Source organism: Felis catus, chromosome A1, assembly GCF_018350175.1.
Source record: "Felis catus isolate Fca126 chromosome A1, F.catus_Fca126_mat1.0, whole genome shotgun sequence".
Lineage (NCBI taxonomy): Eukaryota > Metazoa > Chordata > Mammalia > Carnivora > Felidae > Felis > Felis catus.
Window position 1 is genome coordinate 68,865,345 of NC_058368.1, and position 25,687 is coordinate 68,891,031.

At 40.6% G+C, this 25,687-nt stretch overlaps 1 protein-coding gene across 6 annotated transcripts in view; it reads left to right on the plus strand.

Moving 5' to 3' along the window:
• The window catches only part of MBNL2 (muscleblind like splicing regulator 2), a 158,607-nt gene that overhangs the window by 119,921 nt on the left and 12,999 nt on the right, over nt 1-25,687 (plus strand). Inside the window, exons 6-9 of one of the 6 annotated variants that reach the window (XM_011280623.4) lie at nt 3,143-3,196; nt 3,904-4,057; nt 11,209-11,244; nt 12,537-12,631. In XM_011280623.4, the coding sequence (XP_011278925.1) occupies nt 3,143-3,196; nt 3,904-4,057; nt 11,209-11,244; nt 12,537-12,631 (339 nt within the window). The remainder of the gene's footprint in view (nt 1-3,142; nt 3,197-3,903; nt 4,058-11,208; nt 11,245-12,536; nt 12,632-25,687) is intronic. The other 5 variants (XM_011280633.4, XM_011280635.4, XM_011280630.4 and 2 more) reach the window with 5 other exon arrangements.

Sequence of the window (25,687 nt, forward strand, 5' to 3'; positions counted from 1 at the left end):
CCGTCAGCTAGATAAGCTTCAACCGTTCAAGAAAACATGTACAGGAACTTTGAATTCCATCCTATTTGTCTACATCCCTTTCTTCCACAAGAAGGCAGCAGCTCTGATTATTGTCACCGGGGTTTTCTGACTCCTCAGAGTTGGTCTTCGCCCACAATGCCTGGCACGGGCCCTTGGTTTGAGTGCCTTGACTCGCGGTTGAGTTGTTCTTTGATCCAGAGAAGGAAATATCTGGCTGGATGTACACAAACCTGCAGGTGGTCCAGAAAGGGCAGAGGGTCCAAAACGTTGTTGAGGCCAGCAGGAATGGATGCCAAGTGTCCGGCACATAGTAGAGGCCCAAATAAAGAACTTCTTTCTCTGCTTAGGTACCTAAGGAAGCTTCTAAGACCAGCCATGCTTGGTGATCTCTAAAGTCTAGTCTAAGCCTGAAGACCTTTCAATGTAGGTAAACATATGACAGCAGTCAAGTCATTCTTCTGCCTCAGAGTATCTCTGTGTTACAAAGCCATACTTTAACGTGGTTATTAATCCATACAGATTTTTTTAAGCTTTATTCTACGCATGTGCTTCAAAGCATGAGGTGTGCAAGATACTAATATGTATGCCCAACCTTTGAAAACTTACTGTTTCCTTGACAAGACATGATATGGGGCGCCTGGGTGGCTCAGTCGGTTAAGCGTCCGACTTTTGACTTTGGCTCAGGTCACGGTCTCACGGTTCGTGAGTTGGAACCTCACATCGGGCTCTGCGCTGACAGTGCAGAGCCTGTCTGGGAGATGTTTTATTTATTTATAAATAAATATAAACTTAAAAAAAAAGGAAAAGGCACAATATTTGTGTCTAGGAAAGATAACTCACAGTATGCAGTGGGAAAAAAGGAGATGCTGGCCGGCTCAGTTTAGAGCTCTCAGTGTCCTCACATTCCTAGGTTCTTCTGATTTCTGTGGACATGAACTTTCATCAGTCTAAGATCAGAAAAAAAAGAGCATTAACCTTCCAGGTGAGGATCCTAGGGAGACATGTTTATTATTTCTTCTTCTACTCGGAGACGTCATTGAATGATGCTTTGTTCAATCAAAATTTCATTCATAAATGCCATCCTTTGGAGACATGATCACTCTTCCAGTTAGCATAGCAGACAAAATCAACCCAACAGTAGACTTGCTTTGGAACTCCCAAGGACTGGAAAAGGGAAGAGAAGAACTGAGTCCAGAACGTTGAGACCAAACTGATTCTGAGTTTGTGTTCTCGGTGCACGTTGTGAGAACGGGCTGTGCAGCGTTATACAGTTAGCACAGACGAATTTAAGCTTAAAGAAATGCATTATCAAGCAGTGTCAAGACTCTGCAGCAACTGAAGATCTTAAATAATGTGGTGTCATGGAAGTTACATAATGGGGAACTTCCGTCTGAAGAAAGAATATCCAGTACAAAGAAGCTTTCTTATTGTGAGGCTTTCTGGGTTTTAAAAATGTTGTAATTCTACTTCCAGAACACTCATTTTATATTATTTGATGGCCTCTATTAAGACTGCCTTCCCAAACATTTCTCTGTTGGACATTCTAAATCTCTTCTCTGCCTTCAATCCTTTCCTCACCCACTTTCTTTCTGCCTACCTTGCCCGTCTTTACCTCCTGGCACCTCTATACTTTTGATCTCGAATCATCAAATGATGATGAAAAGACCTCTATCTGCAGAGGAAAATATCATTAACTGTTTCCCATTTTGAGAGCTTAGTAGTACCTCATATTATTGCAAATGCCATGGTTCCAGCTCAGAACTTTAGAATATCAACGTTTTGTATTGATTACACAAACCTTAGGGATTTACCTATTGTGCTACCCATTGAAAAAGGGGTATTTCATTTTTTATTTGCATTGGAGCTACTCCTTTTATTTTATTTTTATTTTCACAGAATTCCATCATAGAATTTTCCATTTTTTACAGCAATGATCCAGGAATAGGAACATTTTTTCACCGTGGTCTAAATCGATCAATATTTGTTATTATTTCAGCTGCTTAAATGAGACAGTCTGCCCCCAAATATGGTTATAAGTTAAAAATATTATTTTACATCTAATATTTCAAGCAGTCCTTGGCTATTTTTTTTTTAGCTGTTTGCTCTTTTTAGCTGTTGTAACTTGTTCTAGCCACGAGTTCCACTTCTCATTAACTGGGTTGGTCACTGATTATAGCTGAAATTACAAATAGAATTATTAAATAGAGATTATTCTGATACCTGAGAGCACTAAATACCTTTTTAAAGGGTATTTTCTTAGCATAATCCGGTAAGTTGTTTGAGATAAATTGAATTATAATTTCAAATGTAGTGGAAAACACAGAATGGATGATAAGTTAGTCATTAGAAACAGTACAATGGGATGAGAGTGGGAAATTTGACAAACTTACTACTCAAATTCAAAACTTGTTAAGTTTGGAACCTTATTCCGTGTTGCCAGATCCATGCTAGCAGAGTGAAGAGAAGAATTGAGACAATTATCCACATGATTCAGACAAAAAATTAAGATCCAAACCCAAACAGTTTTGCCCAAATAATCTTGTGTTTGAATATTTTTTTGCCTGAATTTTTTGTCTCAGTTTGCCACTTCATTTTGTTAGGCTAGATCTTCATTGACAATTATTTTTCTGAACGTTAAAGATAATATCTTTTTTTCACTTGGATCTTCCACTTAGTACATTCGTTATTTTACGTTTGAAAACTAACTTATCAGAAGTTCATCAATCCTATGGCCCTTGAAAGTTTTGCATTTTTTTTCTGAAGCAATATAAAAAATGCTTATGGTGTGTATGCAAGCTGCTGTTTTAATTAACTTTCCTGAATTTCAAACATCTATATTTTACTCTCTTATATGCTTTTAACTAAGGTATAGTAGATGCATTTTTGCTTCAATACTAATTTAAGGTGTAATATTCATTTCTTTAGAGAACATTTTTGTTGTTGTGCATGCCTAGTGTTTTGTACGTTGTATATTGCATTCAGAATATTTTTTTCCTTCTCACCTATCCACAATGCAATGCCGTTCCCATGATGCACCTCTGCTTGCTGTTTACCTGTATGTTAATTCGCTTGAATCCCATTGGCCCACTGCCATCATGTGCTCGCTGCCTGTTATTAAAAGACTCAGTCGACTGCCAAAGCAATGAAGCGACCTCTCGAAGCATCTGTAGACCTGGTACTTTGACCTTTCACCTTTCGCTTTGCATGTAGCTTTTCAGAGAACCATCTGAGATTTGTATTACTTGTAAAAATTGGTTGCAAATGATCATTATTATTAATTAATGGAAAAAAAATAAGGTGTTTAGCCATCTCATTTTCATACGTAATATGTGAAATAAATTAATCCTAACAAATTTTAATACCTTTTCCAAAAGAGTGAAGCAAATTTAAATTACTTGCCTCGGAAAAATGCGCATTATAATTCTTATTAACCTTTAAATCCAAGAAATTGCCGTTTAGTTAACGAAGAGAATAGGTATTAATAATAACACAAATGCTTCTTTCCCCCCTTAGAATAGTTTAACTCGTTTTAAAAGCTGAAGTCATTTTTTATTTTTTTATTATTATTATTTACTTATTTATTTATTTATTTATTTATTTATTTATTTATTTATTTATTTATTTATTTATTTTGGTGTTGCTTGATAGTTTTTCTTTTCCTTAGTTGAGATGCTACCGTTTTGGGTTACAGAAATCATGCTTCCGCTCTCAATAACAAATTCTCACTCATTCGACATTGCCGCTGTTTAAATTAAGGTGCATGGCAGAGGCATCTCCTTAGCTGTCATTTTGAAAGAGAATGTTGGACTTGATGATCTCTGTGGACACGGAAGGTGTGGTTACTTTGAGTTATACATGTCCTATCCGATTCTTTCCTCATAGGCCTTTCCCCCCGGTGCTCTTCATCCTTTACCAAAGAGACAAGCACTTGAAAAAAACAACGGTGCCAGCACGGTGTTCAATCCCAGCGTGCTGCACTACCAGCAGGCTCTCACCAGCGCCCAGCTGCAGCAACACACGGCGTTTATTCCAACAGGTACGTGCCCTGACAGCTCCAAGTCCCGTGTCCGTGTGCCCTTCCGGTCATGTGCTTTCTCCTCATCCCTCAAAGCTGTTCGGTGGCATCTAGTTTGCTTGTAAAGGTACAGTCAGTACAGCCTGAAGCTCATCATTGTCCTAGCTAGCTAGATACGTTTACTTTGCTTGGATGATAGCGAAAGACTGTCAGGTTTCTAAAGCCAAATATTTTAGAGAGTTGAGTGACAGACTGAACCCATGAGACGCAAAGAGCGGTCAGTTAGGCCTCTTGGTTTCTTGTATCTGCACATGCTGTGTAAAATTGTTTATGTCAGTAGGGCCTTTTTATGTGTGACAGTTCAGATTTGTCATTAACCCTGAATGACCTAAAAATAGCAATTCCAGTAAATACTAACCTTTTTTTTCTCCCTATTCCTATTCAGAGCACTAAACAAAAAACCAAGGCTGTTCAAATTAAAGCGATCTTCTTCTCATATTTTACATCCATTCTCTCTCTTTCTCCATCGTTCTCAGCTTCACCAAGTGCACAAATAGATAGGGCTCTTACTCGCAGTTTCTGAGCCAATGCCTGATAGTCTTAGCTGCTCAGGTCCATTAACTGTATCATTCCACTAAAAGATGAATTCTATTAATCACAGAATCTCGAAGTTTAAAGGATTCTTAGTGATCTCCTCATCCAGTCGATCGTTTTACAGATGAGAAAACTGAGGCCCCCTAAATGTGAGGTGACTTCCCAAGGTGGCACAGCTAATGAGACAAGGACCCAGCACCTAGCTTCCCCGTGACCGGTCCGACGTACCGGGACATGACACCACCCGGCTTCCGTATGTGGAGTCACAGAGTTCTCCCTTACAGCTCGGCAGACATAAAACATCAGATAAAAGTGAAGAAGCAGAAGTGCGAAGCATGTCAACCCTCCTCCTTTTTGTACCCACCTCCCTGACCCCAGACCTACACACACCATATACGAACACAAAGTCATCATATATTGACCATGGTATTGACTTTTTAGTCTGTGTTAGAAGCAGGGATAATGTCCTCAAAATAAATAAAGTCTCCTCCTACTGTTTAAAAAAAAAAAAAAAAACGAAGAAGAAGAATCAGAGAGTAACTTAGGCTTTTGTGAGAAGACGGTCCATTGAGTTCTTAGTTCGGAAGTCAAAATTTTCATCCCATGATAGTGACTTGAAGGTAAATATAGATGAACAACAGTTTTTATCCAAAAGAGCTTGTTGGTCCTAATCCACATGGTTGGACTTTTTGGGTTTATTTTCCATTTCTTTAAATCCTGTAGCATATCAGGAATTAACGTGGGAGGGAGTAGAATCGCTATTTCTGTGGTATTCTTTGTGTAAAAGTTACACTTTGAAATGAATTGTCAACTTTTTAACAATATTTATTACAGTAAAGATGTAAGTTATGTGAGGAAAATGGTTCTTAGTGTTTAGTTTTCCTATTTTACTTCCGCTTTTCTCTTAAGTAGATTCATAGACCTGTGGAGTGAGTTTCTATATCAGTACTTATTGGGACTTATTGTACTTAAGGTTCTATCACAACCTTAACTAGTGACATTTCAGTGCAGGGATAGCACAGCAGGACTTGTCATTGTAATCCACTAGATATAACATGTTTGTAAAATAATAACTAGTAGGTAAACTTACCTCGAGGTCTCGTAGGATTTCTAGAAGCGTCTTATTTTATAGACCTCGTCACTAGATATTTGAAGAGAAAAAAATCAGGGAAGAATGTACAGAGGGGTAAAACATAAAAGGACAAGTCTGTTTCTGGAGACTGGGTAATAATTTCAGAACAATTTCCTGAGAATGCCTTTGAAACCCTGGAACTTAGTCGTGTAAAAATGTGAAGGCCTCTTAACTCATATTTAACACTTCAATCCAATAATGACTGCTCTATTAAATCACTGAAAGAACCCTCACTTAAAAATGTTTCACCTGGAAACCATTTAAAGACTTCCAAAGCAAGAATGGATAACATCCTTTATGCAGTGACCTGATTATTGCTGATGAAATGATTATATCGAGGAGCGATAGGCTGTACTGGTTGCTGTGCTTGAGTACTTCTGCCCCCTGCTGGATTGTTTAAAAACTGTCCGTGTGTCCGGCAACCCTCAATTGTGTGCACTTTGGGAGCCGAAAAGTGGGTCCTAGCCCACTTAATTCTGTGAATTACAAGTGTTTCCATCTGTAACATGATATCAATATCATAGTGAACAACCATGTGGCTCTCGTGCTCTGAAATGGTATATCAACTTCTAAGAAGTTTTCACATGTTTTTCTTAAATGATGAAAGAGAAAATAATTTTCTCAAAAGGCAGTTAGTGTAATCTTTCCCCACTTAAACCCAGAACAGAAATTTTAGTGTTTATCTTGGCTCTAGCTTTTATTTCAGGCTTTCTTTCTCATAAACCACATTTTCAACTTAATTTTAAAATGGTAATGATAATGATCATTGTTAATCACTGTTGTCTTAAACGTCTGCAAATTAAGTGATGATGTTCAAAAATAAGTTTTGTAACTTGGCAGATGGGTGGGCCCATTATTTTTAACATGACAGATTTTGATTTTTCTATAAATACTTTATATTAATATCTATCCAATATGAAACAAAAAGCATTTCGTGTTCTCCTGGAGGCCACCCTTTACCGAAAAGTCATTCATAGTGGAATTTTGGGGGTTGTTTTTTTTTAAGATCCCTAACTTTTATTTCTTTTTTTTTTCCCCCACTGAGGTATCATTGACATGGAACACTATATCAGTTTCAGGTGTACAACATAATGATCTGATATTTGTATACACTGTGAAATGATCACCACAGTATGTCTACCTACCATCTGTCACCCATAGTGAGGTTTTTGATATGTTACTAGAACTCTCCCAATGACACAGTATGAATTTGGATTTTAGGAATTCTTCCTCCAGACTGTGGAGATAGTAATGTAAAATATCATGCAAAATATGGGATTCCTCTCCCAAACCATGCTAACATAATTATCACCTTGGTTGGTGCCCTAGCACGTTTGTGGTGGGTAGGACTTTTCCTTTTCTCCCTTTTTTTTTTTTTTTGATAGGGATTATTTTAATCTAGGAGCTATACTTTTTCTTTGCTATGTTAGGAAAGCAGCAAAAACCACACACACTTACAAAAATAGCAGGGTAATAATTCTTGGCATTTCTCTGACAGGTTTATTCTGAGTTACTCTAAGTGTTCTTATAGGCATTTTCTCATTATTCTTCAAGATCATTCTGGCAGCAGCAGGCGTAATTATTGGCATTTTGCAGATGGAAAAACCGAGGCTGTGTCTATGCTGCAAAGTGGAAAATATAATTAATGGAAATATCCAGAGAACCCTAACTCACAGATTCTAGAGTTGGAATATTTCTGCAACCAAAGCAGAGAATAGTTGAGAAGTCTTTGTTGAGAGAGTTAGTGCCTTCGTGAAATGCCTCAGCCGGTCAGAACAAAACGACCCACCGACTCTTTCCTTGATGTATTTCATTGTACTGGATGTACAGAATAACCAGAACAAGGAAAAGTGTTAGCACAAATATTGCCTAATGATCAGAAACCATAATGTTATGTAAGGTTATCACACACCTTGGTGAAAGATTTGTCAGCATTCAGTGGAAACTGTATCTGTACCACCACAGCAGAATCTATTTGTCCCACTTAATTCAGTTCTTGAACACATAGTAAGTTCTGGGTTCCAGATCCAGTAACGAGAATACAACGAAGAGGCAAAAATCAATACAATGCAGAGCGTTAAGGGCCCCTTGGGGCATGAGCAAAGCTATTTGAGAGGGCAGCAAGAGGCAATGCATTAGGGCCATCAGCATATGCAGTGGGTGGTGGTGACAAAGGATCCTGAGAAGGAAAGAACTCTCCAAAGGAGAAGAAATTTGCTCAGGACTTTGAAAGGAACGTTTTCCCAGCGGAGGAAGAGCATCCCAGGCAGGGGAGACAGCCTAGGTTGGGGAGAGCATATTCGAGGAAGAGCAAGTTATCCGTTTTAGCTGCAGCATAAAGTATTTAAGGGGCAGGAGGAGGGTGCAAGGGCGGAAAAGAAGAGGAGAACCAGAATCTGGCACTGAGTAAGACAGCCACGCAGAGCAAAAGCTATTTGTTCCCAATATTCATATCGTTTGTAGAGCACACAGAGAGAAAGAGAGGCTCATGAAATTAATTTGGTTGAGCATTTCAACCACATCCTGAACTGAAGCTGAAGTGACACATTCGATCCCGGCTCAGTGTGGCTGCTGGAGCTGCTGTAGATGGTTTTCAACCCAGTGACATTCGCATCCGTGACACAAGAAAGCCCTCCAAGAAAACCCCTCCACATGGGAATGCAACAGAATTTTTATGGGCCTAACTTTGAATCCAGCCATGGTTCACTCTGAAATGAAATCATTTACAAAGTGGGTACATACATTTTAGGAAAAGGTCGATCCCACTGCACTCACTAATGGCAGAGAACACCCATTCAACCGACCGTCCACCTACCGTGTGCCCCAAAGACCTAGACAGACAATGAACGCTGCCCTCCCAGAGTTAACAGCAGAGGAGGAGAGATGGATCTTCAAGAAATGCCCATATAAATATGTAACTTAAATGTTTTATAAATCCTATGAATGAAAAAGTAGAGTTCAATACGCTTGAAAATAGAAAACTGATTTAAATGGCATGTGGAGGTAGGTAAAAGAGCAATTGAACAGTTTTCTAAAGAAGTGACATGTGCCTTGAGACCTGGAAGATGAAAAGAGTAGGGCGAAGATAATTCCAGGCAGAGGGGACAGCTTGTGGGAAGCCCAAAAGTAGGACAAAAGTGCGATGTGTTCGGTTCAAAGAAATGATAGACTAATCTGCCCGGGTCACAGTGCCAGCCTCCAGAGAGGGGTATAGAACAAGCCAGGGAGATAGACACTGGACCCTAGGGGACCTTTATCCTAAAAGCAATGAGAAGGCAGTGAATTGTTTCCAGCGGAGAAGCGAACAGACCTGTATTTAGAAAGGTTTACTCTGACAGCAGAGTGCAGACTGGATTAGGCAGGAGACAGGAAGGCAAGCAGGAAGACCAGTGAGGACATCATTACAGGGCCAAGCCTGGAGACAATGGCGATCAGGACCGGAGAAGTGGCAGTAAGGATGCACAGACGGACAAATGCAAGATGCATTTTAGAAGCAGGATTGCTTTGGCTTTTGGGTGAGCCGGAGCAGGGAATTTCAAGAGGGAAGGCAGATGCATAAATGTGGAAGCCTTGAGCTCATAGACAGTATTTAAATCCCGGGTTGAATGGTTATCATGAATTGAATGATGCCTGGAAAAAGCATAGAGTAGGTGAAAAGGAGCCAGAAGTGAGTCCTGAAAAACTCCAGCACATAGAGATATAGAGTATGTGTGTGTGTGTGTGTGTGCGTGCACATGTGTGTCTGGGTTATCAGAAAATCCAAGGGAAAAGACTAGTTTATTATGGAGGGAGGGGCTGAGTGCCAAATGTTACCAAGACTCAGGAAGTCAGATGAAAGTGGAAGAGTTCCTACTGATTGCACAAATACAGAGTTCTTGGTGACATTAGCAGTTGGAGGGAAGACATGAAAATGAAAGCCAAAGTGGAAAAGATTGAAGAATATGTGGGGTCGAGGAAGTGAAAATTATTGTGCAGGTAACTTTTCAGAAGTTCGGTTATGAAGATTAGAAAGATAGGGTGAGAGAAAGAGAAGGAGAAAGAATCCTGTCGTCAACAGAATTTTGAGATGTGCGTGTGTGTGTGTATGTGTGTGTGCTAAATCAGACATATTAGCACGTGTTTGCTGAAGAATCCATTAAAAGCCCAGTTAAATAGCTTCTTTTCCTGACTAGTTAATGTTAGCCTGACCAAAATGTACATCAGGCAGAAAGTACCCGTCAGGTGTGAACAGTTTGGCAGAGAGAATAAAGGCCTTCACATCTCAGATTCTTCGCCTAGTATCTCAGAAGACAGTTCTAAAACCCTAAGTGTGTACATCCATTCGTTAAAAAGAATTTTCCTTTATTCATTACAAACGAATGTTCTGTCACCTACATGACCCCAACCTTCAGGTATCTTATATTATATTACCTTGATTTTTAGTCTAAGGAACTCAACCGGAAGTAGGTCATTCATTTTTTTCGGTACTCTACAACACACATTTCTCTTCATGGTCAGAGTTTTCTGATTCAAGCACATTAATAAGACCACCCCCAGAGAAGGCAGCTATTCCCCTGGAAGGAATGAAATCTTCCCTCCCTCTCTCCACCTGGAGGCCAACCTGATTTCCTAGTTTTGCCAAAGGTCTCCCTCAGAGATCACCGACTAGTAGCCATGACAAAATCGCTAGCCCTGGTCCTAACTCAGCCCCAGTTCTGCACTATTTTGCCTCTACGATATTCAAGCTTTGTTGCCAGCACCACTTCTTTATAACGATGAATCTCGTAGCAGAAAACAGATCACATACACATCGAGGTCATTCTGTCACCAGAATGTCAGTCTTCCTAAACTGTAGGGCTTAGGAGCAATAATCCCAAATTCACATGACCTGTGAGCATTTGATTTGGAGGATATGGAATCTTAATTACTGCTTTTATTTTCACATTGTTTTTGACACGAAACAAGCACAGTTTTAATGCAGTAAGGTCAGCGTAATCTAGTAAATACAAAACCTGACCTGGATTTAGGAATAGAATTCTATTTTGAGCCTTACCCTTGACTCACACTATGCATGACCTTGGAGTAGTTACTATGCCTCAGATTTTTCATCTGTAAAATACCTACTTCCTACCTTAGAGGATGACCTTGATATTGTCTGTAAAATACCTTGAGGTCTTAGAGGAAGGACACTGTAGCATTGTCACATGTCATTCTTATAAGAATCATTTCGATGGATGTGAATAAGAAGTGTGAAAAGTAAAGAGTGAGCTTTGAGTAATATTGGCTTCCACTAAGTCAGATATATTTGTGTCTGTACTAAAAATGTGAGTAACTCTAAGAGACTGTGTTAACTAACCCTACTGATTTCTGGTTGTGCTTCAATCTCACTTTGAATGTTAACTCTAAACCGCTAACCTGTTTCTTTCCCTTTATTCACTTTTTCCACCTGCCATTGCATGACATGCAGGGTCAGTTTTGTGCATGACACCCGCTACCAGTATTGGTAGGTTTCAACCTTTTTTTATGTGTCTTTTATATTGTGTACAGTACCTTCACTTGCTTGAAATTTATTTCCAAGATGGTAGAAATGCTTGAGGAAATGGTAGATCTGAAGGCTTATTTGGCTTTAGAGTTAATGTATAGGTTTTTTTTTTTTAAATGTACTTGTAACTTGAAGAAAATGACCATTTCAATGTGACCAGAACAGCAGAGCAACCACTACAAAACATAAAACCACAAGTATTGCTTTTTTAATGATCTGTATTCTGTTTCTCTTTATAGTTTATATGGTTTAGCATAAGAAAAAGAAAAGCTTACTTTATCAGAAAGGCAGGCTAATTTCATCAGTGTTTTAAAGTTTCATAGTGGTGTGCCTTTATCTCCTCTTTGCTGTGTGTTAGAGTTATCAGAGTTTCCCAGAAGTATTTATTTTTAACAATTATGAATGGATGTATTTTGAAAACCAATGTCTGAACTGCTTTGCTTTATTATCGCTTTTTTAATTTTAAGTGTTGACTTATTTGTGATGATGATTTGTACCTTAGCACTCCCTTAGATGTTAAATTTTAATAATCCATCGTTATCCCTACACATCCAGTGCCTTGGTACAAAAGTCCGTCTTTAGGACACGCGGATTCGTCCCATTTAGAATAAAGAGAAATAAACATTGGCCAAATTTCCCGGGCTGTTTCACAGCAACTGTGTTAGAATTAACACCAAGGCCTCGAGTTTTTGCTCTACCATTTATTAACCCCCCAAAACCCCACAACCTCCAGCAATTTCAGTGCAAAAAAGCAGCCCCAAATTGACAAAAAATTTCCGTCCCACCACAATGAACTCCAAAGGATGTCCTACCCCAAACTGGGCCTACACGTTGAGCCTTGGATGTTTTAGAATGACAAAAATGAATATCGTATACCCTTACTTCATTGGACATTACATGTCGCTTTTTTAGAGGAGACCATTAGTACGTAACAACCACAGACGCTGGATTGGGAATGATCTATTGTTAGAAGTAAAATGTTTATGAATACATCAACCAAAGTGATCCGCTTTGGCCTTTCTGGGAATCACTGATTATGTTTTAAAACTTCCTTTAATTGTACTTGTAATAAGCTATTTTCCCTTTTTTATTTCTCTCCCATGCTTCCTTGCTTTGCATTGTGATTGCATGCCATCTGCTGGTTTAACCCATGATGGCTTGCTGCTCTGATATTCACCATGCCAAAATACCACTTCTATTACCATAATGCTACACCCTCCTGTTCATTGCTCCCATGGTACCCCTCCTGAAAGTACCCATGATGCACAGCGCTACGTCAGCCACTGTCTCTGCAGCAACAACTCCTGCAACAAGTGTCCCCTTCGCAGCAACAGCCACAGCCAATCAGGTTTGCTCCTTTTAAAGCTTTCTTTCACAAATCCCAAACTCTAAATGAGTGCTGATATTTAAAAAAAAAATTCTCGGTGAGAATTTTTTTTTCATGTTTATCCATCAAATTTTATTTTTTTAATTAGTTTCTAGCCAGCATTTATGGACAGGTTGCACTTATTTAGAGTTAACATTTACTGCAAATAATGATGTAGCTATGTTTTGTGTTGCACTGTTTGTTTTCGTACCTAATATTGTGTAATTAACCTGACAGGCTTAAATTCCTTTTAGTACAGCATTACGTATCCAGTGGTTTGTGAATTGCCACAGAGAAACTGTAAAAGCTGAGCCGGAAAACTGGCTGTATTTCGATTCGGTTCATTCAGACCCTATCACCCGCTGGGGAGGAAAAAATTTCTCCTCTGAGAAAAGGCTCCCCTTTTTCCTTCATGTCAAATTTGAGGTCTGAATGATTCTTGTCCACATCTCGCCTTGGTCATATGTGCTCCCAAACTCACTGGTCCCCACTTCACAATTTGTGTAGAGATATTGGCCTAAGAACCAGAGTGTACTGGAAGAGAAATACTAGGCACTGAGTTCACAAAGGCTGGATATAACTAATTAGGGGTGTTTAACTCTGTTGGTTTAACGCATGTGCCGGAAAGACCGTGGATGTCCTATTTCTCAGTGAGAACCAGTTGGCTGTTTCCCACTCTGTAATCACAGGCTGACCGTCACCCTAACCCCAGCCAACCAACTTGCAAACATGTGCTCCCGCACAGGAGAGGCACATGAGGACTGGTGAGCGTAAACTCTTAACCTCGCCTAGAAAAACACGTTACTGCGCATGCCCTCCCTTCATAGAAGAGCAATGGTTTTGGTTCTGCTTTTTAGCTTAATTTTTTTTTTAAGTAAAATCGACTGTACTGATAAGAGATAAAAATAGATATAGGAGTAGGCTGGAGGGAAGGTCTGAGCTAATGGGAGAAACTGGGAGAAATCACGTCAGGTCATAAATGCAGATTCCAGACTGCATTTTGCAGGTGAGAAGGGCCGATTCACACTTTCTTTCTATGTTCAAGTGCGTAAGTGATCCCAGTGCTATGCATCCCATCATGGAAGCGACAAGTGTGAGTGTACTTGAATGAAGGAATAAAAGTAAAATCCCGTGATAGGTCCGACTGTGTCCTCTGAAATGTGATGAAGCGGGACAGGGATGGGGGGGGGGTCCACACGTGCTCTCAGAGGCAGATATAAACTAGTGATAACGCTTCAGCTCTCCCTCACCACCTCAAAAGTGCCACATTACCTCTAAGGAAAGCCAACTCAGCTTCCAGACAGATATGATAAAGAATAGCAAGTAAGTTTCTTAGCTGGGAAGAAGATTCAGAAGAAAGGATGGGCTGGAAGAGGGAGAGACAATTTTCATCCCTGCTATAACTAGGTTCACAGCTATAACTAGGTTCCCTTTCATTTGCTCGTTCGTAATAAGGAAGCTGGATGTTTGGATATTTAGGTCTGAGTCCTGCCTTCTTGAACCATGTTTTTGTGGTTGTTGACAGAATTTTTGTGAGAAAGTCCTCTCCTAAAAAAACAAGTTTGAAGTATCATATACTGGCATTCATTATGATGGAATTTTACTATACTTTATGGCAAGTTAAGCACTTGGGTTTTTATTTTTTTTAACATTTTACTTATTTTTGAGAGACGTAGAGCAAGTTGGGGAGGGGCAGAGACAGAGGGAGACACAGAATCTGAAGCAGGATCCAGGCTCCGTCGGAGCTGTCGGCATAGAGCCAGACGCAGGGCTTGAACCCACCAACAGTGAGATCATGACCTGAAGTCGGACGCTTAACCAACCGACTGAGCCACTCGGGCACCCCAAGCTAAGTGCTTCTAATGCTGAGAGATCTTTCCTAAGAATGGAAAGGAAGTCAAGATAAAGAAACACTGTGGAGTTTGGGCATAAATTCCATTCATATGGTAAATACTTAATCACATATCATAAATATTTTTTCCAGCCTGGTGATTTTTTTTTTTTTTGGCTCCCTTTCCTGGGAAAAACTTTGAGAGATTGCACACACGTGTGTGGGTTTCTGTACGTGGGAGGGTGGCAGGGGTAGGAAGCATGGGATATGCAAAGGCTAAGATATATCATTTTACAGCAGACTGTGATTGGCAAGGGAACTGACAAGTTTAACTCCAGCTACATTTAAAGAGATATTATTAAAGGAGTACCTGACAGTAGCTTCGAGAATCCTAAATCTGTGTCTTGCAGTTTATCAGATATACTAGCTGCTGGGCTCCACTTCAGTGATGAAGAAGAGAAATCCTTTAGCAGCTCTTCAGGAAGGTCAGCTTGCTCAAGAAAACTACAGAAAAAGAAATAGTCGTAAATATAAATTTTTCAGATAGAATATTTTTTACGTATTTTCAACAAGTTTCAAAGAGCGAAGCAGCCAAACAAGAACTTGGAATGTCTTCCAGTGCCCCACTATTCAGAATTTAGAGGATGCTGTTGGCCGTTAAATGACAAGTCATTGTCTTGTTAATCTCACCCTTTAAACTCAAATAGAATCATATCCATGTGAATGATGTGTCCTTTAAACAAAGTAAGTCTCAGTTTCCTCATTTGGGAGAGGGAGCCCAGCATTAGATCACCCCAAAGTCCCTTCCAGCCCTAAGATCCAGAAAACCTGTGGTCGCTTCGCTGCTATGCTGGACCCAAAGTATCGGATGTATGAAGCTAGACACTAGCGGAATGGCAAGTAGTGTTAACGATTTCAGAGTTCAGGGCACAATAAGCATCTTGCCTTCTTTTTCCTTCATGGAGTGATCTGTCTTTAACAAAAAATGCGCTAGGGTTTTGACAGTCTTTCAGTGCATTTGATCAATTTATACCGGCAGTTCAAACAGTTCAAACCTCACAGGCATTTGTAATTAGAGACAAGTCATTCATAGAAGAAAGATAGACCAAAACATCCCACGACAGACCCTCTGGTCCAGGCTTCCTTTACACGTGAGCCCGTGGTGAGCCAAGACGAACAGGTACAAACCTCGAAATTAGGTTCTCAGGGCTGAATCAAGGGGCCAGCAATGAAAGTTTTCAATGAACTTAGACTTGTAGTTTGAAATGCAGTGAAGACAAAATCCAAATATTTGGGGGGAAATATAAAATAATCCTTTTAGTTGTTTGACTCTGGGCATAGCTTTATAAACAAAGATGCAATGAACAAATTTATTAGCAGCTATTTCCTCTTTCAGCTAAGGTCTTTGGGCCTTACTATAGAAATTACATTACATAATCATTACCTAATAAGATTATTATTTACCAACTACTTATTTTGCACAAGATACTATTCTAAATGGTTTCTCTCTCATATATGTTACATTATATATCATGCCATATATTTTACATTATATGAGAGAGGGAACGTATGTATAGATATACTCATGTAAGCCTTAATCACAGTCTTATGAGCACAGCTTTGGGCATCTCTGTTTCACAGATGGTAAGACTGAAACAGAGGTTAACTAACTACCTTAGCCAAAGTTCAACAGCGAATGAAGGGTCTTGCTGGAACTGAATCCCGGGCAATCTGACTCTAGAAGCCTTGCTCTTAACCACCGTGCTACACCACCTTTCTCATAAATACACAAAAGTCAGTTCCCTCCCCAAATAAAACTATCTTTCAAGTGAGACCCAATAGCAACACACTCTGTTGCTATAGGAGGAAATGAAGAAGCCTTGCTTGTGCAGCTCAAATTATGGTGAATCCTAAGGGGGGTGGGAGTGGGGGGTGGGAGATGGCCTGAACTTGAGCTTTGAGCTAGTTATGTAATTGCCAGGTCGTGTTTGGAAACCATATAGCTGATATCCACTATTGCAATATATAACCACATATGAATATTCTGCATAATATTATAACAGTGAGTCGAGTGAAAATTACAAACAGAATTTATACACGTAAGATAAGAAGTAAGAAGATAAAAAGTCAAAAAGAATTCGTCCTTAGTCCTAGTGAAGCAGGCTTCTTTTGGGTGAAACCCTTGCCCAGACTTGACTCTTACTTCTGCCCATCAACTAACAAATGGCCTGGTAACAAGGAAGGTCAGACATGAAAATGAAAATACCATATAAAGCGGTCTGTTTCAGCCCAACAGATAGAATGTATCAATCTATAGATGCCTATATTGGGAAATATTTGATCTCAGAGTACACATTAAAAGACGTAGAGGTATACAGCTTAGTATATGGATTGCCTAGTTTTTTTCATATTGCAAGAAATTTCATTTAACAAGAGTACAGATTGAAATTCTTATAACTTGAATTATTATAGGACTCTATGCTGTCATTGCTTTGCCATGTTTTATTTCAAACCTACATTCTGTTTCAAGAGGGGAGAAAACAGTTTCCGAACAAATAAACTTCAAGTTTTAGTTCTTCATTTATATACAGAGTTCATTCAGTTTACCTAATAACATCCTTGAAGACCCAGTTAAAATACAGTTTATACTGACAGTCTTTCCCTTCATCCTGGCAGCTAGAAGTGCTTTTTCTAGCCTCTGAGTTCTGAAAGGACTCTACCTGCACGCTCCTCGGAGCATCGCTGGAGAGAAGGAAGGCAAGCGCACACGCGCACAGGCAGGCAGGGGCGTGTAAAAGGTGAGGCCAAGGGCTAACAATCTGATTGGCCAGAGCCTCAGTTTCCGGGGAGGAGGCAATCTGATTGGTCAGAGCCTTAGTTTCCGGTGGGAGGGGTGGTGGTGACTGCAGCTGGGTTTGATTCTGACCGTACAGGACGAAGGCAAAGGGTTTTGCCTGATTTGGCCAATAGAGGTCTTTAAACAGGATAGTTGACAGAACAGAAGTCTGGGGAGAGTGAACAGATAGATTTGAGGCTGGAGAGTCTATGGAGACCATTGAAAGGTTTTAACTGAGACGGTGGCCACTGGCAAGTGGCATACTTTGTCTTGCCTTTGCCACATACATGGGGAGAGTTACTTTTAACCAAGAGAAACATAAAAACTCATCCCATGGCAAACGCATCCAAATATTAACATCCTATGGCACAAAAAGAAATTCGGGCTGAGGTGAAAGATTAGCCACAGGAAGTCGCTCCCGTAGGACCTGAATTCAGTCGCTTCAGGGACAGCAGTTGAGTGGACTCCCTGGTCCCATGTCTCCAGCGTGCTTACTCCTAACATGTGCCTTTCCACTTCTTCCTAAATGAGACTTCAGAGCCACAGAAGCTCAAAGACCTCCCAAGCCTTTGCTCGAAAGAAAGAGCCCCTCCAGATTTGGAGTGAATACACACCGCCCATATTTCCACAGTGAGAGCTACATGGGCAGTGAGGGCGATTATCCGTCTAATTCATTCTGGGAAATGAGCCTGTGCTAGGAAGAAAAAGTTCTTGAACTTGGATATTAGGAAGCTTTTTATAGAGCACCCCACCAGTTAACTTTTTTTTTTTTAAGTTTATTTACTTATTTTCAGAGAGGGGGAAAGGGCAGAGAGATGGAGAGAGAGAATCCCAAGCAGGGTCTGCACTTTCAGCACAGAGCCCGATGCAGGGCTCAAACCCACTGAACTGTGAGGTCATGACCTGAGCCAAAATCAAGAGTGAGATCATGACTGAGCCACCCAGGTGCCCACCCCCCAACCAGTACCTTTAAAGCTAGGGAAAACAAATTATATTTCTGGCAATATGTTAAAAATCTCTCAATCATATCTACAAAAAGTGATGATTCAGGTTTAAAATTATGACCTCAAAGTCTTGTCACATCTTCTAAACACTCCTCCAAAGATTAAATCCATTTAACAAAAAGTTGACCTTAGGAAGAGTTTATTGAAAATTAGTAATATACACATATAATTCTCTATGAGAACATATCTAAGTCAGAAAAATCCCATTTTCTATACATGCCAGTTATAAATTTACTGTATCTGATAATCAACTTCAATAATATCGTACCAAAAAAAAATTACATGCAACCAGATTCATAATAGTATGCTTTATCTGGCCTGCCACAAATTACTTGAGAGGGAAGAATAAAGATTAAAAGCATCAGATTTTACTTCTCACAAATAAATGTGAACACAACCTCAAAGCTATTTGTATAAAGATTTTTGGATATGTAAGTTAGCCTGTACTAATGAAGAAATCTAGAAAGGTAAGGTCATGTTTTACTTAAACTCTCATCTCAAAGAGTTTTATAAAACATCTATTATGCAAAGCCATCTGCCAGGACTATATTCAGATAAACGTAGGAGGCATTAAACACTCCCCACTATTCACCATTTGACCCATTTGGAGCCTGTTTTTTTTTCCCCCCCACAAGAAAAATCTTGGTTCTGTAAAGCATTGGTGTGGGGGAAGTGGGTTCCTGGGAGACCCTCTGCCAAAACACACGGTGGTAACTGGCCTCCAAGTATGGATGCTCGAATTCCTTTCTCACCATTTGCTCATTCCTGGGAACAGACTGTAGAAAGCAGCTGGGACCCAACTATGTTGTGCTCTAGAGAGGCCCAGAGGGCAAGTGTCAAAATCAAGCCCTTGTGAATAGTACTCAGGTGGAGAACATCCATCTCAGCATTTGACTTCCCACCGCTAAAGCTCCTTAGCCACCTTGCACGTTTTGCTCATGTCCTAACAATAGAAGGGGGTTCCGTTTCAGTAATGGATCAGGTTGCTTCAAATGAGGCAGAACTGCCATATTAAATATTTTGTGGAAAGAGGCAGCAGTGAGTAAGCATGGGGGGTGGGGGGGGGGGAGATTGGAGCCTGCTATAGCTCTAAGTAAAAAAAAAAAAAAAGCTAAATGTTTGAAACTGCAGGACTTGCATTCAGTTAACGCTATTGGCTAAAGCTGCTTGGCAATTTAAGTGCAAATTCCATGGCGCAGTGCAGCTCAGGCATCAGGATACAGAGGGAACGATCCGGGTCAGAACACTTTTGGAAGAGGGGTGGGTCTTGGATCTAGGAGAACCGTACAGAAGCAGATTGTTTTTGCTCTTCAAGAAATCAGAAAATAAGAAGACAATAGATCTTTTAGCTTTCTGCCTCAGAGGCAGCTGCTTTGCAGGCCAAACGACCCTGAGGTTCAGTTCATAAATGTGTCTGCAGATTCTCAAAGGAAAGGCTAAGTTATGTAAGTGTCGTAATCTAGTGCGTTTTCATTTTTCATGAATAATTTACACCTCATGGTGAGAAACTTGGGTAGAATTCTTTTCTATGGAGCACCTAAAGACATATCAGCTCCAATTTTGTGCAGCTGAAGAGAAAATGTCAAGGGTCCTTATGTGGGACTTTACTGCCTGGTGGATTGTCCTACTTATTATGACTCAAATCCCATCCTCTTTTGCATTTTGATGGAATTTGGGGGGAATCTTTTTAGATTGAGAAGTTCTTTTCCCAGTAGTATTTTGGCTTCTGTTGATGGTAATAAAATCATGCTCAACTTTCCTAATTTGAGGTTTCCGCTTTTGAGCAGAGTGAATATGCTGTTCATCCTGTATGTGTGTTTATTTCAGCTGTAGACCTGCACGGAAAGAGACTAGCTACCACGCAGGAACTCAAATCCATTTTCAAGGGCTGAAAGATGAATGGGGTCTCATTCTTAATAAAAGTTGTTAGGAACAGAGTACAATTTTGATTTATAGGCATTTAGCTCCCCAAGTTCTACCGCTGCCGCCCGCCTTCCTGCACTTCTTACCAGCATGTTTGGGGTGTTGGCAGCCTTTCTGTGTGGGCAGATGGAGAGGAGACATCCCCACCGCTTCCTGATGAGGGGGGAGGGACAGCCAGCTGACCCGACTGTTCCTTCACTTACTGGATCTGACGCCACCACGTGTCACAGACAGTTGCCAGTTGGTCTGGCCTCTCAGCCCCTGCTAGCATTCCCTCTGGGCCACATCGCTGGGGGTGACGACTCCAAGGTCAGACCTGGCTGAGTCTGCTGATCATTCTGGAGGCTGCCACTGTGGACAGGGGCTAGATACCAGGAGTTTACTGCCCAGTCAGAGAAACACGGAGCAATGGGAGAATGCCAGCAAACGAAATAGTCGGATACTCAAACGTTACTATATGGGAGGTAAGCTCCGTGGCATCCCTAAAGGGGCTGGGGAGTAGGTCTTGAGGGGTGTGTAGGAATTTGACAGATAACGACCACTGTGAAGCATAAGGGGCAGAGATGGGCATGGGGTGAGGGGGAAAGGGGACAACCCATATGAACGTACCACCATTCTGCTTTACGTGTGTCCTCATATTTAACCCTGTCAGATGGGTCCTATTCTTCTTTTACATGTGGTGAAATCAAGGCTTAGATTGGCCACATGTGCCATCAGTAGTAGAGCCTGCATTTGACCCCAAGTCCATCTGACCCTGAAGTCTATGCCTCCCCCTTGCCCCGCATTCTTCCTCAGTAGCCTATGTGGTTCACATGAGTTTTAGAATCAGTCCTGGACTTTATCCTACAACAGAGGCAGATGGAACAGCTATTACTTTATCAGATCTAAAGGAGGCGGGTGGACCCTGGCTCACATGGGCAAAACGAAGAGCTCTAGGCCATAGTGAGTGGGAGAAAGAGGAGAGGGTGCGTTTGGGCAGGGCCGGAAAGTTCAGTTGTGGAGGTGAGAAGGGATTAGTTACTGAGGGCTTAGGAGGGCAGGATGGGAGCAGGGCAGTGATGTGTTAAATCAGAGACTAGGAAACGCTAATCTACCACCAGTGAGTGGGTGGGAACTAGCTGGGACAGGCTGAGGGCAGGTTCACTGGGGAGGAAGCTACCTCATCAATGAAAAGATGAACTTGGGATGGAGAGAAAAGAGGAAATATGGGGAGGGATAATTAAGAATCAGGAAAGTTCAAAGGTGCATTTTGATCCTTTGGCCTCCCAAGGGTCTTCTCCCGCTTCTATAGTGTCTGGATTTCACCAACTTCCTCCTCCCTGCCACACCAGCCTTCTCTAAGACATCTCTCCAATGACTCACATAAGAACAGTTCTTGTTGACACATCTTCACTTGTATTTGTACTATGAAGGACCAGTTTGTTGACCACTATTCTCTGACATTGGTTCATGAAAAAGTGTAGCATTTAGAATCTAATCTGCTGGAGCTTTTGGTCTGTTTCACTTTCAGTGATCAAATCATATTATTCTTTCTATCATTGCCTTCGCTCTGGCGTTTTCAAAGATCCTCAGAGTTTATGTCGATGAACTTCCTGTCATCAAATACAGACACTCTTCACTGTTCACCACAGTCTGGAAGCAGCGTCATTAAGCTGGTCGTTGTAAATGTCACCCATTTTTCCATAGTCATGGTTACATCAGGCATTGCAGGTCTGACTGCAGACCTACATCAACTCTTCACAGTCATGAAAGACAGTACACCGTAAGAGAAATTTACTGCAGTCCTGCCGTACTCCCACAGTAATATAAAAAAGGAAACTAAAATGCAAGTTACAAATTGGAACAGCAGCCCAGGTGAGCAGGACAACTTATCCAAGTCACACAGATATTGACAGAGCCAGGGCTGGCACCCAATTATCTGTGTCCTTCTGAGAGTACTGCTTTTTCTCTCTCACCACACTGCCTTCCTGAGAACGTGCTTTAACTCATCATTCCTGTGGCCACAAAGTAGAGAGCGCAGAGAAAACACACAGACAACTCAACCGCTCTCCTTTATGGAGGACTTTCCAAGAGCCAGACGTTGTGCTAATAAGCCTTTTATATGAATTATTAAAACCCAAAATGGCCCTGTAAGGGACTAGTCTTATCCCCAGTATGCAAATGAGGAAACTAGTTTCAAGAAGCCGAGAGGCTTGTCCGAGATCATCGGTCAAGTGGCAAAACCAGATTCAGAACTTTTCCAAGCCCCTAACTTTCCATTGCACAGTGAGAAAGACCTAGAATGGTTAAGTGACTTGCTCAAGGTTACATGAGGGTTTGAAACGTGCCTCCTAACACCACACTAACCCCACTGTCAAACCACAACGCAGCAAGAATATGTGAGCTACACATTTGTTTTTGAACAATCAATAGCTTTGCTTCCTTCTTAGAACTTAGAAAAGTTTTTGAGGAATCAAAAAGATACCCAGGGATGTTAAACTTGATTCCTTCTTTTTCTCCAAATATATTTTCCAATAATAATTTCATAGCTCTTGCATGAGTCATTCTTTCAATATTTGTCATTGTTACACTGAAATGTTTGAAAGGGCCAGAGAACCACCTTAGTTATGAGAATTCGGGAGAAAAGGAATTGCTTGAATCTATTCCTATTGTTCACCTTTTCTTTGCTCTTCTCTGGTCCTTGCAATGTGAAGGATGGCCTTGAACAAGGAGAGAAGTTTAAAAAGGGAAAGCTAAGGAATATGTCAAGAACGAGAAGAAAACCCCATTGTACTCCTTTGCCTTGGAAAAAAAAAAGGTGTTTAAGTGTTGCTTTTTTTTTTTTTTTTAACATAAGGTCATAAGTCCCCTGTCTGCGGTGTATGTGAGGCCCAGGAAAAGACAGGTGTATGTGGGGCTCAGGACAGGACAGGTATATAGGGGACCCCAGGACAGGACAGGTGAAGGTTTGAAGACAGAAGCACGGATGTGTGTTAGACGAGACTGGTGTGCAGAAGTGTCCATAAATCGTGGTTTGCTCTAAGCAGAGCGATACACAAATTATTAGTAAATGCTGTCTATACCTTGTCAAAGTATCCATGTTTTGTGGCCTGGCCTAGGAAGCTAACTTAGGTGAAATATTACCAAATAACAGTGGTCGCACGTGCTTCCTACCACTAGGCACTCATTAAATACATGACCTGATCCACACAACTCATGAGTTAGGGACAATGTTTGATCCACACTGTAGAAATGAGGAACACTAAGAATGATAAGTGTTGAATCACTGGCCTGTATAACACATCGAACGGGCCTAGAGCGGGCTCGGACGGGATCTAACTCAAAAGAATCCTGCCTGTCATTGGATGTTAACTTTCTACTACAGTGGACGCTGATCATCATACACTGATGACTCTTGATGCTTTTATAATCAAAGATTTTAGTTTGAAAAATGATCAATATGAGTGACAGTCAAGACTTTCATCATGAATAAACAGAGAAATTCAGCTTATATTTATTTAGTTGTCAGTGACAGGTCAGGATACACAAATATAGAAAGGAGAGTAACTATATTTGACATTTTTAGTATCTTAAAATCATCAAAATCAGGTTTAGTAACAACATAGATGGAGTGCAATACAGATCATATAATACTTAAATGCACAATATTATTATTTGAATGTCCATTTTAAATGGAAGCTGAAACGAAATTTTATTTATTCCCTTCCCTTTTAAGAAAAGGGAACCAACACTTAACAAAACCAGATACTTACTATACATTGTTTTATTTACTATTCAACAGAACTCTGTGAAGTGTCTTATCCATTTTCCAGAGGAGAGCAAACATTAAAGAATAAATTGTTTAAGATTCAAGCAGGTAGGAAGTGGCTGGACAGTTTTAGAATTCAGGTTTACTGGCCTCCAAATCCTGTTCTCTTGGGTCTCCACCATAGAATGAGATTGGAGTTTATGGTCAATGTAGGATTGGGATGAATCTCTTTATATGGTTCCCTTTAAAACGTCTAACTATTGAGTTTAACTATTAGTTTTTAAAGTTGTAACCATTTAAGAAGGAAGTTCTAATAGAAACAAACCTCTTGAAATCCAAGCTCAGTATCAGAAATAGTCTGAAAATACTGTTGGTTGATGAAACCATAAGGAAATTCAAATTTTAGTCAGAAAACAACAGCTAGAAAGCAGATGGACAAGGTCACCATTTCACCCTTACCAGGATGGTAAACTGGCAAATAACTTCTGGCTGGAAAGAGTCTACCAAGAGGAGTCCTCTCATCCAGGGCTTTTCATTTTTTTAATTTTTCAAACAATGATAACTTTAAGATTTTTTTAAGTTTATTTATTTTGAGAGCAAGAGAAAGAGCACAAGCAGGGGAGGGGCAGAGAGAGAGAGAGGGACAGGGTTGAGAATCCCAAGCAGGCTCGGCACCATCAGCACAGAGCCCAACGTGGAGCTGAAACCCACAAACCGTGAGATCATGACCTGAGCCCAAATCAAGAGTTGGACGCTTAACCCCCGGGGCACTCCTAAACAACGACAATTTAAAAGGAGAGACACTGTTTTTCTTCCCAGTCTCCATAGAACCTTACCTTCACACCTGTCTCAGGTGAATTGAACATCACTACTTGGGAATAAACGTTTGGGGTGGCTTGGAGGAGGCAACTCAAAGGAGCCACTAGGAGGATGTCTGGTTGTAAGCAAGCCGGGGAGCTGAATTAGAAAGTGAGTCTAGGAAGCTGATGACAATTCAGGTATGAAACAGAGAGCCAGGGGTCCCATTTTAAAGCCAAAAATGGGGAGAAGAGAAGGAAAAAGGAAGAAGGAAATAAGTATTGGGGGGAAAGGGGGTGTAAGGAGTTATTCTTTAATGGGCATAGAGCTCCATTTTGGAATGATGAAGAGGCCTGAAGATGGATGGTGCTGATGGTTGCTCAGCAGTGAGTGTCCTTACACCATTGAACTGTACATTTAAAAATGGTCAACATGGCAAATTTTAAGCTATGCCTATTTGCCACAATTTTCTGAATTGGAAAAAGGATCTGAATAGACATTTCTCCAACCAAGCAGGGATTAGGATTGGAAAGAAGACATGTGATTGTACTTTTATTAGGTCCATCGCATAAAGTTATTTTTACCTGACAAATTATTTTTTGTGGCTGTGTTGTCTTTTAAGAGTTCTGTTTTCGTAAAGCAGGCAGCTGCGTACACAAGCAGATTTGTCTTCAGTGAGCCATCCTCGCTGGAAGCGGGGTCTATGCTGAGATGTGAGGCCGTAACAACAGCCCAGTGTTCACTCGGTGGCAATGCACCTTCATACCTTTTCTCAACAGACATTTACTAAGAACCTAGTATGTTTCATGTAAAATTGACATTTCTGGGAATACAGCATTTACAAAAAATTTTCAAAGTTCATTTATTTATTTTGAAAGAGAGAGAGGCAGGGAGGAGC